Source organism: Saccopteryx bilineata, chromosome 3 (assembly GCF_036850765.1).
Source record: "Saccopteryx bilineata isolate mSacBil1 chromosome 3, mSacBil1_pri_phased_curated, whole genome shotgun sequence".
Classification (NCBI taxonomy): domain Eukaryota; kingdom Metazoa; phylum Chordata; class Mammalia; order Chiroptera; family Emballonuridae; genus Saccopteryx; species Saccopteryx bilineata.
In genome coordinates, this window is record NC_089492.1 from 50,796,413 (window position 1) to 50,806,667 (window position 10,255).

At 34.1% G+C, this 10,255-nt stretch overlaps 1 protein-coding gene across 1 annotated transcript in view; it reads right to left on the minus strand.

Annotated features, from left to right (window-relative positions):
* ST18 (ST18 C2H2C-type zinc finger transcription factor) overlaps positions 1 to 10,000 on the minus strand; it is a 128,588-nt gene extending 118,588 nt beyond the window's left edge. The window contains exons 1-3 of the mRNA XM_066266117.1: positions 9,897 to 10,000; positions 9,068 to 9,171; positions 2,373 to 2,459 (exon numbers count right to left, since the gene is read on the minus strand). Coding sequence (XP_066122214.1) covers positions 2,373 to 2,427 — 55 coding nt within the window. The 5' untranslated portion in view covers positions 2,428 to 2,459; positions 9,068 to 9,171; positions 9,897 to 10,000. The remainder of the gene's footprint in view (positions 1 to 2,372; positions 2,460 to 9,067; positions 9,172 to 9,896) is intronic.
* Positions 10,001 to 10,255: the final 255 nt, after the last annotated feature.

Consider the following 10,255-nt stretch of genomic DNA (forward strand, 5'->3'; position numbering starts at 1 on the left):
AAAAAAGAGCTTTGATTTTTCTTACTGAAATGATGGGAACTGAAGAAGTTCATGTTTATAAATACCTGCCTACACAAGGATAAGCAACATATTGAGAGAGACAACAGGTGGTTTTAAAGATTACTCATGCTACATGAGAAACAGTTGTCTCATTTCTGGAAGAACATTTTGGTTCTATTTAAGAATGTATATGTAAGTGCCAAAGGAATTTGAAGTCCAAAAACTTGCAAATTAAAACAGTCACAATATAAAAGTATGCTAGAGTAGTGTGCTTTTAGAAGTCTAAACAAGAGATTTAAATAGTCCAAATACAGTCCCTAGAACACTGATATTTATGTCAGACATAAGCTTATTCTAAATAATGATACAAACTCTTTTTCATTTTTTAAAATTAATTGTATATATTGGGATGACACTGGTTCACAAAATCAGGCAAGTCTCAAGTGTATAACTCAATACAACACCATCTGCACACCACAATACGTGCCCTCTGCCCCAAGCAAAGTCTCTTTCCATCCCCATTCCCCTCTCTACCTAACTCCTTTCACTCTGGTTAGCACTATATTGTTGTCTGTGTCTATATCTTTCTTGGCTAATCCCTTTACCTTCTTTCATCCAGTCCCCCCACCAACCCCCTTCTGACAGCTGTCAGTCTGTTCTATGTGTCCCTGCCTCTGAATGTATTAACCTGGAGATTGTTATTTGTTTTTAATTGATTTTATTGGAGTAATACTGGTTAACATAATTATACAGGTTTCAGGTGTCTAATTCTACAACACATCCCTGTACATCATATTGTGTGTTCACCCACCCCCTAGTCAAGTCTTCGTCTTTCACCATTTATTCCCCCTATTACCCTTCTCCACCTCTGCCCCCCCAACCCAAGCAATCACCACCATGCTGCCCATGCCCATGAGTTTTTCTTTCTCTTTTTATGCCCCTCAATCCCTCCATGCCCCTCACCCAACACGCACACCCTTTGACAGCTATTAAGTGAAATAAGCCAGTGAGAGAAAGACAAGTACCATATGATTTCACTCATACGTGGAATCTAATGAATAAAATAAACCTGGAGATTATTATGCTAAGTAAAATAAACCAGTCAGAGAAAGAAAAATACCATATAATCTCACTTATATGTGTAATCCAATGAACAACAACAAACAAAAAAAACCTCTTTTCCTTAAACCTGTTTTATATTGAGCAGTTTGCTGCATAAAAACTCAATATTTAGAAATATTGCACTCCAAATATTAGACAACATGATGCAATTAGTTTAAATGTAAGTAAATTAAAACGGGAAGATAATAGTGTCAAATTTCTGTTTATGTAAAGCCCCATATCTCATACATCATTATTCTGCACTTTGATTATCAATGCTAATGAAAACCAAAATTACGTTTTAACTGAAAAAAATATCATCCTAGAATTTATTAAAAATTTTGAGATTCTGAGCTTTACTCAAACAGAAATTATTTACCTTGACTGAATATGACAAAAGCATTTCATTTGATTTGTCACTTTCAACCATGAATCTCAAAACACTTTTGAAATATTGCATGACAGCTACCTGACTCAGCCCTGCTCAGCAAGGCTGAGCGTAAGAAGATTGGAAACAGCTGAGTATAAGAAGACTGGGAATGGCTACCCAGAGTGTTTTCAGAGGCCACTGTGAATCTACAGCTTATTATTTAGAATTAAGGGTCACAAAAAATATAGCTAATTATAATAAAAGTTATTTTCCTTAAGGTGTACTATTGCCAGTCAATTCTATTTTCCAGATGTTTACATCATCAAGGGCCTGTTTATATTTCAATATTACATTACCATCTGTTGGTTACAAAAAGAGAGGGATAACTGGTAAGTTAAACCTTTCAAACATTTATTTGCAGAGCTGCTGGAAATTCCCAGCAGATACAGTCAAAGAATAAACATCATCATTTTACTTGAACTAAGTTTAGATTGGGAGTCACTAACCAGATAACATAAAAATTAAAATCTGCTTTGGCAATGAACTAACAGTTTGATCTTTTCCCTTGGCCATTAAAGGTCACTCAGTAATTTGAAAGTCTCCATGAAGCATTCTTCCCTTACTGATCCTTACATTGTTTTCATGATATTCAAGTCTGCCTGTGATTGCATTTTGTAAAAATTAGCATCATATGTTATTTGGGCTTTTCTGAGTCCTTTACCTCCTAGTTCATAATGTTTTGCTTCTCAATAATATGACCCAATGTTCTACCTTGATTTACAATAAGGAAGCCCTGCAGAAGTTGTAATCATTCTGGCTACACAGCAGGGACTGAACACTGGAACACCCATATTTCATGGTGTGGTGGGCACGGTGTTCTGGAACCTGCTTGTTCACTCACCCTTCGTTCCTTTAGAGCGGGTACGCAGCATTTTATCTTCAGCCTCTGCATCCATCTCTAACTTGAACACAAGTCCTGAGGTTGTTCCTTTGACATTGATCAAAATATAAAAGCATGTCATTAGAAGGTCGTAAGGTCATTGTGAAAAACATAGTAAACTTCCATGCTCTTGAATAGTATTCTTACTGTCCTCACACTCTACGAGTTTTGGAAATACTTCTATACATGCTGGAACCAGAGAAAACAGTGATAAGGCAGCAGATGTCTTGTCCATAAGTGTTTGCTAGTGATTCAAACACTTCTGGCATTACAAAGAGAAAAAAAAAAAAAGATTGTCTAAAGGAGACGAAACTTCAAATGCCAAACCTAAAGGTTTCAGACTAATTTACTAAAACCTGATTCCTTTCACTTATTTCTGCTACATACCTCTTGCCAAGTCAGAAAAAAATATTTCTCCATGTAAAAAAGCAGTGTGAAGGCAAATCCCACAATTCTCCTACTTCAAAAACCATTGGAAATGTTGATCATCAATAATGACATACATTTATTTTAAGAATTTCAGAATAAATACTGGTTATAGTCATCCTAATCTATAAGGAATGTAAAATTTGAGTGTTTTGTATGTCAGCAAATGCCCTTAGACACCATCACTAAATATTTTAAATATAATCAAGTACATTATCAAAGTGATGCAAAAACTTTAAAAGGCTGTTGTTTTTATCCACGTGGAGATAGATTCTGACCTAAGTAGTTTCATCCATTTCACCAGACTCCCCTAATAATTTCTTAGTTTAACTCACTTTTACACATTATCAAAAGGTTTCTTAAATAGAAAGAAGTTACTTTGCTTGATGAAAATCAGACACAGGCAGAAGGCACTCTCTGTGGCTCCCATCCTTAAATCCTGACACTAGCATGGAAACCCTGTGACGGCAATGGTAATGGGAGACGCATCTCTGCTCTCCGAGCTGAGTTGTGATTGAAGGCACTGACCTGCCATAGACTTATAATAGGGGAGCAGGTGTGGCAATGATGGACTTTAATTTCCTTTAATAAACCTTTTATGTGCCACACTTTTACTGCCATTTGACGCTCTCCAAGGTCCTGCACATAATAGGTTCATTACTTTTGATTACTATAGTCTATTGAGACAAACAACTCCAGAACACACTATATATTATGTTCAGTTAAACCAATATAGACTATTTATCCATTGTGCATTTTTTTCACCTGCAACACTACAGACAAAATTAACGACAGCTCTTGTAAGCTAAAACTATTAAAACCACCAGCACTCTTTTGTCATCATCTCATAATAAACAGCACACCAATCATTGAACTGTTTTTTTAATTAGCAAACAAAAAGTGTTCACTGCTTTTGTTGAACAGCAGTTGCTTTAGTCTAAATATGATGGTTCATCGTTATAAATATTTTGAATTACATAATAAGAGTAAACAACAATAAAACAGGTGATTTTTTTTCTGTAGATGTTCCTTCTCTTAAAACCACATGAATTTATGACAGATGTGACACTACCCAGGATTAAAGTGGCTTAGTTTACTCAGGATGGTTAGCTCTGCATTGTAAAATCATCCTCCTCTATGAGGATCACTGTTGCATATAAAGTGGCTCAACTCAAGCAAATTTCCCTACGTGTGCTAAACAAATAACTCAATTAAGGGAAATCAGTAGCATGAGGGTTAACATGATGAAAACCATCAACTATTTCTGATGAAGCTCCTCCTGTAGGTGAGCTCATCAACTCATCTCAGTTCTAAGGCTATCCTGCCACAGAGGTACTATTAACTCTCCCCACTGAAAATTTTTACCAAAAGGAAGTGAAGGTTGAACTCCATGAGTTTCTTTCCCCAAAACGAAGCAGACTGTGAAGAGTACCAGAAGGCACAAATAAAAGTTTCCAAAACCTACGTACATGTAACCTTCGTTATAACAGCTTTAAGATGACTTTGAAATTCAGCTATCCAGAACCTGACTGTTCTTTCATCAACTCATGCAGCCACCTGCCCATTTAAGTCATTGGAAGGGATGTATAGATAATCATGGACCCCTGCTTGATTGTGCTTGGAATGTTAGGTTATAATTGTATTTTGTGGAGCTACTGTCATCTTGTTGATGTAGTATATATGTTCAATATTAATTTTGTAAAAACTAATACTAATTTATAAAACTAAGTTTTCAGATTTAACTTGTGGGCCAAATTGTAGATACAAAGTGGACCAAGGCCATAATATACAGCCTATATATTTCACCTTCTTTCTCTCCCTCACAACTGAAGAATAATAAAAGTATGAAAAACAGTGTCAAGAAATAAAAACATCAGAAACCTAAAACATTTGTGCTTTTCTTTTTTTGGGGGGGTGAAAGTTTTTAACATTTATGAGATGGCTTGCTCTCCTCATAAATCTTAGTTTGAAAATAAGTCTTTGTTCTCTAAAATCTTGAATATGGGAATAAATATTTCTAAGTGTTCTTCATTTGAATTATTCACAATATACTTTAATAAATTGCCAATGAATAGACTTAATTTTTGTAAAATCAAACTTCATATTTAGTGTGTACCTCATTCAGGTATTAGTTGAAAGACAGAAAGAGGTCTGTACCTCAGTGCATGTGTTGATCCAGGGCAGGTGTGATGAGAATCAACATCCTTTCAAATCTTCTTATGGTTATAGAAAAGGCACATGGTTATGGCATGAATCAGGACATTGATCTAAACAACATGCTGCAATCTTAGAAATGACATTTCCAATTGGGAACATTGTTTTATTTATTTATTTATTTATTTATTTATTTATTTATTTTCATTGGAAAAGGAGAGAAGATCATTTTTACTACTTAAGTTCCAAATATTATTGACAAGTCTGCAATTAATTTTGTAAATTTTAATGAGTCACTTATTTCAAAACAGAGATGTGATGTTTTAAAACGCTCTCCTCTCAGTTTCTAGGACTATTTATTTATTTATTTATTTATTGTATTTTTTTCTGAGGTTGGAAATGGGGAGGCAGTCAGACAGACTCCCACATGCGCCCGACCGGGATCCACCCAGCATGCCCACCAGGGGGCGATGCTCTGCCCATCTGAGGCATGGCTCTGTTTCAACCAGAGCCATTCTAGCACCTGAGGCAGAGGCCACAGAGCCATCCTCAGCGCCTGAGCCAACTTTGCTCCAATGGAGCCTTGGCTGCGGGAGGGGAAGAGAGAGACAGAGAGGAAGGAGAGGGGGAGGGGCGAAGCAGATGGGAGCTTCTCCTGTGTGCCCTGGCTGGGAATCGAACCCGGGACTCCTGCACGCCAGGCCGACGCTCTACCACTAAGCCAACCGACCAGGGCAGTTTCTAGGGCTTTTATCTAACATACTCCATTGTTTATGGAGAAACAAGACACGATATTTTCTGAGATTCCCATAATGGTTCTCCTGGCTTTGCAGTCTACTTCTTAAGAGTAACAATATTAAAGGAAGGTTTTTGCCACTCTTATTTCCAGATCTGAAACTACTTTTTAAAAGTTTTTTTTTTTTTACTTATAAGCATGGATATGTTATATATAATATTTAGATAGAAAGGAGAAAAAAGTGGTTCTTGCTTGGTATCTAATTCATAATAAAGGCATGAAGAAAACTTTAGGACCACTTTATTTTCCAGTTCTCTGGGGAGAAGAGTCAATAAAAGGAGAAATTACAAGAGAGGAAAAATTCTAAAGTAAGGAAGGCAAAGAAGGAAAACTTGGAGGAAGGACATGAAAAAACACACATTAGAAATAAATAGATAGGCAATGAAGAAGAAAAATGACCATAAAATAAAATCTAACTACTTAGTTGAATTTGGAAAACTCTCATTTAACATCTTTATATCCTTACAAACTTGTATACAGGTATACACAGTAATTTCTTAGTTAACTTGTACTTGACCACCTTTTCTTACTAGTGCTTACATTGGGAGTAAACGTCTAATCTCCTGTCAATAGCACCCCAATACACAGATCTGTGTGCCTTTCTTTGTGCTGATGAGTGAGTCCTGTCCTGGAATTACCAGTTTCTCAGATGAATATACTCAGGAACAGGATACAGAATTCATAAACTCAATTTTGCTTTCATTCACACAAGTAAATTACTGGTATGTGAGAAGATTTAGTTTCCTTTGATTTTATTTTTCACTCATAACCCTATTGTAACCTAATGGTAAATAAATCCAAGTAAGTATATATATTTTTGAATTTTCTTCTTCTCTAACTTATTTATTTACTCATTCAAATATTCTCTCAATTTTATTTTGTGTTGGTTTGAGGTGTAAGCTTAGTGGTTAGACAATCATATAGTACTTTACATACTGTTTTCCTGGGATCACACATAGTTATCACACTATTATTGAGTATATTTCCTATGCTTTACTTAATCACTTCTTAAGAACTGGATAAAGCAAATCCCTTGGTAATGTTTAAGTTTTATGTCTCCTTCAACAGAACTTTAAGTACAGATATTCTTGCTGCTTACTTATAAGTAGTCTTGTGTTTCTTAATATTAATAGAAAAAGCCATGGTTATTATAAGATTTTGAGGGCACTGTCTCAAAATTCTTATACAATTAATCTTATTACTGTCTAGGTAGTGTAGCCTCACACAAGAAGCTACTTTAAATATGAAAAGTCCTTTATATAGATTCAACTTGCAATAATTTCCACTTTTAACAAGATTTTATTGTGTTCCTTTTCTGATATTTTTGAATTGGTAATGTCATTTTGTAAGTTCTGTCACATTAGTCTGTGTGATGTCATTTCAATGCTGGGGATCTCATTGTAATGGTGAGAGGAAGTGCTCTGGCTGCTGAGAAAAGGTCCCTGGGTCCTCTCTATAAGGATTCCTAAATCCTCAGTGGATGTTTCCTTTACAAAGATAAATTTTTATAAAATGACAAAGAGAAACTCAGGAAGTTGGAAAAGCTAAACACCCAAAAATAAAAGAACTAGATGATGCCAGTTCCTTGGAATAAAATTTGGCTAGGTTAAAGAACAAAGAACCTTACATTGAGTGCCTTTTCTTTTGATAATTCTGGCACCATTTTGTTTAAACATAGCTTTAGAACAGCCCAAAAAGGAAAGCAAAATATGTTTCCCTCCTACACAGGACAAAGATCAGGGAAATGAGTTGTGATTCTAAAAGGATAGTTACCTTATTGATAGAAATACTAAGATAAAATGTTCAAGTTTTTCTTTTCTGTTTTTACTCTTTTTACTTTTTTGGTTGTTTTCCACACATATATTAATTACTCAGGATGTAATTAAAAAAATAAACATTTAAAATGTCTAAACTAACAAAAAAAGGTTTTTATATCATTTGTGAAACATGTCTTCCTTTTTAATATTTTCCGAATCCTTTATCCTAAATAAAATAAAAATGTTCTTAATTTTTTATGAAGAGCACATTGTCCCTGATTTCAACTCTCTGTTCCTATCTGTCTCTTATTGTATAGTTTCTGAGTCTGTGTAGAAAGCTGAAGAATGCATAATGTCTACCTTTTACATTTACAATACTTCTCTTTGTCTCCATTAACCCCTCTAACTCTCAATAAACACCATACTTAAAGGAGGAAGCAGACTCAGTGTGCTATCAGATTCAGAACAGTTCTCTGGGAATAGTTCTTGAGGGCCAGCTACATACACATTCCCCACATATGTGGTGATTTTCTAGAGTCACTTAGAAATGCACTGCACTAAAGGAAATCTTAGACCTGAAACCAGTTAGGTAGCACTCTAAGGAGGCTGATCTATTTTGATTATTACTTCTCATTTCTGAGTTGTCACTGCTGTTGTAGATTTCATCCCGTAACTTTGCACAACTGGCAATGCTGAATATAAAGCAAAGCCATATGTTTGTGTCCTTTTGCCAAACGACTCCAGCAAATAGTTCTATAATTCCCATAGGTAGACGATGTATGCCAGGGATTTCTATTAGTCGCTGTACCATGGCCTCTGGGTCATAGTTTTGTAACATAAGGGCGTAATTGTTGGCTTTATGTTTTAGGAGACATTTTTTGTATTTTTTGTGTGTGTGCTCTGTTTAAAAATAACTCAGAGTTAGTAATACCTTAAAAGGGTCTTCAATATATTTTTTTTGCTGATATTTGGAGATACATGTGTTGCAAAATATGTAAATATTAGGAAGCAAAAGTTCTTCATATATAGATAATTTATTTTAAACAAATTTTCCAAAGGACAACGTAATTTCTTATTTTTCAATATTTATAAGAATTAATTCTACACATCATATAATACTTTTTAAGTATTTAAAATATTTTAAGACATATTTTAAAAATATATCAGTTACTTTTAATCCTTAAGTAATTAATTTCTAATACAAATGAATTTAAATTGAATTTTTAAAACTATTTTAATGCTAAGCCTTTCTTAAAGGGCAAATGTGTGAACAAATAACACAGACAAATCAATATGCAAAAGATTTGTAGGCTCATAGGATTTTTTGTTTAATATTTTTAAATATTAAAATGACCATGTTTCTGACAAAATCACAATTCTAAATTCAGCAGTAACAATAAATTTTAAAAAAGCAAATCCATAGAGACAAAACACTGTTATATAGGAGAGCCTTTATATACATGCTTTGATTGAATTTATTTTCATTCAATATATTATACTATTTCATAAAAATGTTGCCTTACCTCTTTTTTTCTACTGGTAACCTGTATACCAACTTGGTTTTACTGCCTCTGTTCAAGTTACTAAATGTTTTTGTCCACGTCAGTGAAAAATCATAAAATTCATTCTATTAACATAAAAAATAAAAGAAGGGAAGCATATCAGGTAGGACAATTAAATAGAAGATCAATAATTAACAATGAAACAATAATAAATATTGTGTGAACACTCTTATAATTTGGTTGGACTATACTATAATTATTTAACACTACACATCAATGGTAAAAATGTTTTTACTTTTTAAAGGAAAGCCAAATTCATTTTTGTCTTTCTTTCTCTCTTTTTAACCAAACTTTATATGTTATTATGTCTTCAATTTACTAGGGAAACTAGATAAGAAAGATTCTATTGTTGTTGTTATCTTACTTTTAACCTTCAAAAAAACAAAGTTCAGACAAGATTTGGAATGTGCTACACTCAAGTCACAAAAGACAGATTCAAAATTCATCTTGTTATTTAGTGCTATCTTTAATGAACCTGTCATAAAATGCTACTAATTCTTTTTGCCAATATTTTAACCAGTTTTTTATGGAAACAATTTGCCTTTGATTTACTTTGCATTCAGACATAATACACAGAGCTGTATGACCTTCATTTGGTCTCAGAGATAAGAACAATATCTGTCCTCAGACCACTTGGCCCTTGAGAGTAAACTTTGAAATTCAGTGTAATACATATACTCAGCATACCAAAGGGGCTGTTTATACAAATATTACATAAAATACTATGTATATCAACACAAATTTCAAATGTTTATATTTAGCAAGGTATTTTAAAACACAAACCACCAACCTTTCTTGCAAAAGGTTTCTCTTGTCCAATGTTTTACCATTTGCAGTAGATTAAAGTACCCGGCTTTTTAACCATAGATGTCTATTGTATTTGTTGACCATACATTAAGCAGATGATTCTTCACCTCCAGTAGGCTTCTGTGGTTCCTGGAGAAAAACAGGAATAAAACTATCTCAAATGATAGAGCAGATTACTGCACATGGTGTAAAAATTGGAAAGTAGCACAGGAGCTTGGGAATTCTTAGTTTGTGTTTGATACCAACTTAAAAAAAGGCAGGGGTGTCTTTTTCTACTAATGTGTTTGGCTTATTCTACTTTTCCCTCAGTTCAGAAAGAGTTCTGAAGCTTTCCACCTGCCT